This window comes from Cibotium barometz, chromosome 14, assembly GCF_041138505.1.
Source record: "Cibotium barometz isolate CiBa-2024 chromosome 14, ASM4113850v1, whole genome shotgun sequence".
In the NCBI taxonomy this organism is placed as follows: domain Eukaryota; kingdom Viridiplantae; phylum Streptophyta; class Polypodiopsida; order Cyatheales; family Cibotiaceae; genus Cibotium; species Cibotium barometz.
Window position 1 is genome coordinate 54,278,663 of NC_141059.1, and position 5,899 is coordinate 54,284,561.

The 5,899-nt window shown below is 43.9% G+C and overlaps 1 protein-coding gene across 1 annotated transcript; it reads left to right on the forward strand.

Annotated features, from left to right (window-relative positions):
• The first annotated feature begins 562 nt into the window (after positions 1 to 562).
• LOC147632202 (pentatricopeptide repeat-containing protein At5g27110-like) lies at positions 563 to 3,764 on the forward strand. Its single transcript, XM_086808848.1, has 2 exons — positions 563 to 684; positions 783 to 3,764. Exon 2 carries the CDS (start codon positions 785 to 787, stop codon positions 3,443 to 3,445), a length of 2,661 nt encoding a protein of 886 aa, XP_086664974.1. The 5' UTR covers positions 563 to 684; positions 783 to 784; the 3' UTR covers positions 3,446 to 3,764.
• The last annotated feature ends 2,135 nt before the right edge of the window (positions 3,765 to 5,899 follow it).

The window sequence follows — 5,899 nt, forward strand, 5'->3', positions numbered from 1 at the left end:
GTAAATGTATTAATTTATGCCACGTTAGTGGCATAAGCGAACGAGAATCCAGGCAAACAAAACACATACACAAGAGAGAATTCAAGAATAGGCCAGAACAGAACCGTTTGGATGTAAGTCGACAACAAAATTGGCAAGGCGACGTGCTGAAGCGATGGAGCGACACATCAAGCACGAGGCTAAGACGATCCACATCCAGAGACGTCCAGACGAAGGCCGATGCGGATGCAGCTCCGAGCCTTCTACGAGCAACCATGCCAACCAATTCAGGCCAACCAGGACCACCACAACATAGAGCAGGCGAGAAAACCCCAGAAAGAAGATGTGAGCTTCAACGAAAGCATGCAAGAAGACACGCGTCGAAACAACCAAGCACCATGCAAATTTGAACAACCATGCAAATTCGAATATTATATTCGAATATTCCATACTAATTATTAACCCCTCCCATAAAAAAAACATGTGTGGTACATATTATATACATTACAAATCTTTTGCGTGAATATATATAAGAAAAAAAGGTTGCATAAGGTGCATTATCTGGTTAATTGCAAGGCGGTGGGTTTAGGGTTTAAGCTATGACAGTCTGCTATTTGCTGAAGTTCGTATCTGGTGTTTCATGTTAGCTATGGCCCGTAGAAGCACAACGACAGTTAGCTGGAACAAAAGGGAAGCGAAAGCCAGGTTGTGAAGGTTTAATCTGTGCTTCGTCTTCTTCAACTGTCTCTTTTTACTGTGGTTGTGGCACAGCTGCCTACTTACGCCTTCGGCTGCATCAGCAGCTATGGCGTTCCAGAGCTTCTCCCGCGCGGCGCAGGCGACGGTACAGAGGAGAAAGAAAACTCTAGCTTTTTTGGGCCCTGCCACGGTCTTGGCAGCGCCTCCGCGTGTTTTCGGCGCAGAGACAGAGGTTTTTCCTTTGCGGGTTTTCGCTGCAGGTTTCGCCTCTGACTACTTGAACCTGGACGACCTGCCACCGCCATCGTCGCTGCCGCGCACGCGCTCCTTCCTGTCTAACAAGCGATCGAGCCTCTCACGCCGGATGGCTGCCCGGGAGGTGCCGGACGAGCTGTCAGACTTCCATGGCCTCGCAAACTCCACCTTTCAAGAAACTCTAGAACGGCTGGACCGCCTCGACAAGATTGGCATCAGACCGCATCCTGCGACATACGCTGGCCTCCTCCAGTCGGCTGGCAACCGTGTCGAGCTGCATAACGGTAAGCTCCTCCACGACCACATCATGAGTTACAAGTTCGATAAAGATATGGCCCTCGTTGGCCTCATCTTGCAAATGTATCGTAGGTGTAGATCTCCCGAAGGTGCCCGCAAATGGTTTGACTCGCGTGAGAAAAAGAACATGTACATGTGGACCTGCATGATTAGTACATATTGCCAGTACGGCTACTGCGCTGAGGCCCTTGAGATCTATGAGATGTTAAAGAAAGAGGAGCTCAACCCTGAGAAGGAAGCCTTTCTAGCCCTTGTCTCTGTGATCGCGGGTGCCGAAAACATGCAGGATGGGAGGCTAGTGCACGAACACATATATCGGTCCCCATACAAGTTGGATGTTGATGTTGGGACTGGATTGGTCAGGATGTATGGCAGATGTGCAAACGTTAAGGATGCCCTGAAGATGTTCAGGATGTTGCCTGAGCGCAATTCAGCGGCTTGGAATGCACTAAAATCAGCTTACGCCCAGAATCAGCGATTAAGAGATGCCATTGATCTGTTTGAGGTGATGCTGGAGCAAGATGAGTTCCCTGACAATATAAGTTTTGCCAGTGCCCTAGTTGCTTGTGCAAGTGAGGGTGCTTTGGGCAAAGGTATGCAGATTCACTCCCGTCTCCCAAGAAATGCCCTGGAAAGTGATAAGAGAGTCTTGATCAGCCTTATCCAATTGTATGGAAAATGTGGCAACCTGCAGGAAGCACAAAGGGTCTTTGACGAAATGAAAGAAAAAGATGTGGTTGCTTGGAACACTTTGATCAAGGCTTATGCCAAACATGGTCGCACCAAGCAGGTGTTTAGTCTTTTCAAGAGGATGAAGACGGAAGGTGGGACTCCGAATAGAGTGACATACATTTGCAGTCTCTCTGCATGTGCCAGCGAGGCTGCCCTGATGGAAGGCAAGGATATCTATGCACTTTTTACAAGCAGTGGGTTGGAGCTGGATGTTGGTGTTGCCACTGCTTTCATTTACATGTTTGGGAGATGTGGAAGTCTTCAAGAAGGTCGCGAGGTATTTGACAAGGTTACCAACCGGAACCTTACTTTGTGGAATGCCATGATTGTTGCCTATGCAATGAATGGGCACAAGGAAGAAGCTCTCCAGCTTTTTGATCAAATGCAGAAGGAAGGAGTAGTTTTAGATAGTGCCACTCATGTGAGAATTCTCTCCACCTATGGCCGGAGCAGCCCTGAGTTTGCAAAGGTGATATTCGAGAAATTGCCAAATAAAAGTGTTGCTGCTTGGAATGCTATGATTGCTACCTATGTGCAGCATGGGGATGGCAAGCAGGCCTTAGATTTTTTCAAACAAATGCAGCAGCAGGGAGTGACCCCTGATCAGGCCACTTTTGTCAACATCCTCTCTGCATGCACTGGTCCATCTCATCTTGCTGACGGTAAGGACATGCACTTGTGTATATCTCGCAGTGGTCTTGAGGCTGATGGTGATGTTGCAATTGCCCTTGTTAAAATGTATGGCAAGTGTGGCAGTGTTGATGAAGCACAAGGGCTGTTTGATCGAAAACCAACTCGAGATTTACCATTGTGGGATGCTTTGGTTGCAGTATATGCCCACAATGGAAAAGGGAAAGAAGCTGTTGAGGCTTTTCGTGGCATGCAGCAACTAGACTTGGTCCCAGGGAAATTAACTTTTGTGTATGCTCTTTCAGCATGTGCAAGCCATGCTGCTTTAGATGATGGCAAGCAGCTGCATGAATTGATCATACATCACGGTTTTGAGTTTGACACCACTGTGGCAAATGCCCTTATAGGCATGTATGCTAAGTGTGGCTCTTTAGACAGTGCAAAGACAGCATTTGAGAAGGCTGTGATGCATGATGTCATCTCATGGACCTCTCTGATTGCAGCACATGCACAGAATGGGCAGGAAGAGGAGGCCTTGAGACTTTTCAAGAAAATTCAGGAAGAAGGGGTCATCTCAGACAAAGTTGCCTATGATAATCTTCTTTCTGCATCTGGACAGGGTGTTCTGGCTGAAGAGAGCCTCCATCAGTTGCTTTATATCAATCAGAAATCTGGCATGATGCCAGCAGCTGAGCACTTTAGTCACCTGGTGGATCTACTTGGAACGGCTGGACAGCTTGATGAGGCTGAAAAGTTTATATATAATATACCTTTTGAACCCCCCAATGCTGTGTATTCGAAGTTGACAGAAGAAAACAGCTTCCAATTCAACTTCAAACTACCATTATATTAGCGTTGCACTTTGACGAGGTGATCAAGGTTGTCACCCATCAGATGCAGTAATGCCATCTTGGAAGTCTAGATCTTTTTAGTGTTGCTTGTAGAGCATTGCCACCTTATTTATAACTGTTGAGAAGCTGGTTGAAAGGATGCAGACCATCCCTTCATTCTGAAAGACATTGGCTTTGGTGTACAAGGATAGATTTGAAGACCAGGTATTGTTCTGAAATTTTGTTCTTATCTCTTTGGTGAAAATGTTTTGAGTTGGAAGGGACATCCTTTGTGGCACATCGAATATAACTTATTTATAAAACACTGATAGCATTCCATTACTTCAAATTGTGATGGCTTGGAGGTTTTTGTAATGGGGAGGTCAATGCACAAGTTCACAGGTATTGAATTGTTTATGTTTTGTCCTTACATACCTATACTAGCAGTAATTTGATAGCCTAGTAATTTTTCCTTGTAAATACTTGCAATGCACAGGAGAGGTGAGCTGCCTTGAGACTCCCTCTCTCCATGTCAGCCTTGTTGGTGAGAGTTACCTCTGTACCATGCATTGTCTGCCTTTATTCGAATCTCACTCCCTCAACCACACACTCTCCCTTTGTTGTGCAGTTAACAAGCTACCCTGCTTCCAAGCTGTCTTGTCCACTTCTATTTACACTTGCTCTTTAGGTGTGACATGCTCGGTAGCTGTTTCATCAGTGTATGATGTGATGTTATCTTAGCTAGTTTGCTAGGGCGTTCCCGTTTAATTTAGGAATGACATGAGTTTTATTAGTTTCTATATCGTTTCTGGTGGGAAGAGTGGGGCATTGTCCATCTGTAGTTGTAGATGAAAAAATTGTTGATCTTATATGCTGGCTCTACATTCAGTGCAACAACTTTGATTGGAGAGTTTGTACATATGGTCACTCTTTGTCCAAAGTGTATTTAAGACATCATCTTATTTTGATCTCTGTCCCCCCCCCTCTCAATTGTTTGCCTGCACAGTGGATGTCTAATTTACCTGTGTTGACTGTCACCTTTCCGAGTCTTGGCTGTGAAGATTGTGGGGTTGAATTGTGCTATTTTCTTCTGTTTGTCTGTGGGTTGAAATTGTCCTATTTTCTACAGTTTGTCTGTGTTCATACTCTAGTTTGACCTAGTGTAGACTGCTATGCCTAGTGCAAGCAAGTGATTTGTTCTCTTTGAGGTTTTTTAAAGGAAGCATTCTGCGGTATGTTAGTCACTAGGGAAATTTGCTTGGTGAGAGCGATTGCAGATTATTAAAAGCAAAGTAAATAGAAAATTGATTTTTAATGCTCACCTAGTAAATGGACACATGAATGCTGTTAAAGGGAAGGGTCTGATGATGTGAAGGACCTTGTTGCCAATGTGAGCACCCCATTTATAGAGTCAGTGGCATCTTCGGTGGCAAGTAATTATACCATCAACTTTATGCTGCACCTCTGCTGCACCTCTACTGAGTGTCTCACAGCTCACTTGTACTGGTAAAAGTAGTCTTGCCACCACCGTTTTTAGTCCCTAGAAATCATTCATTTCCATGGCGGTTTCTCATTTTCCAAGTGAGATTGTCACACGAAATGGCTGTTTACACTCATAAAAACTTGTTTTCCCACTTCCATTCCTTGAACGTTTTGACATTCCCCCGTTTGCAGTTGAGCACAATCTTGCCTTACACTTCAGAAATTAACACAATTAAACAAGTTGAAAATGGTACCACAAAATGAAGCTTAACAAAGCTGAAAATTGAAATCACTTGCACATTGCACTAGGGCCGGAAAGGGCCGACTCCCTTTGTAATAGATTGTATTATCAAGGTTCTTGTTACACGCTTCATGGGCATTCTTGCATTGCTAACATAGTTGTTGATGTGGTTGATTGTTTCCATAGCTTCCATTTGATTTCATAATCTTACTCCTTGATCTCTCATAGTTGATCAAATGCAACTATGCTCCATTGGCATCCATACACAAACATTGTGTGCCAAGACCGAGACATAGGACCATAATGACTAGTATTTGGAACTTGAGTAAGTGAAAGAGAGCTTAAACGAGTTCTTACTAAAATTTTGCTTCTTGTTTTTGAGTACAATCATCGTATGGTTGATGTCCACGTTTCCACGGGTCCAATTCCACTCGACTGAAATTAGGGTTTTCAGTAGGTATTCAGATTCTAAAATTGTGACTTTTGGGTGCAAAAGATGCCCAAAGTAGAGGGCTATAGATGTACTATGGTTACCTCAAAATTAGGATTTTTGATAGAAATAGGATTTTTGTAAATTAAGGCTTTCAAAAAATTCAAGGGCGATAGAATACTTAGGAGGCTCCATATTCATGAATAGAGAGGAATTTAGCAAATTGGTGATCATATGGAGACTATATAAGTATAAGACAAGATTTCTAAAGCTTTCATGGCTATGGGAATCATGAAAAAGAAGAAAATCAGCTTTTCCATAAGT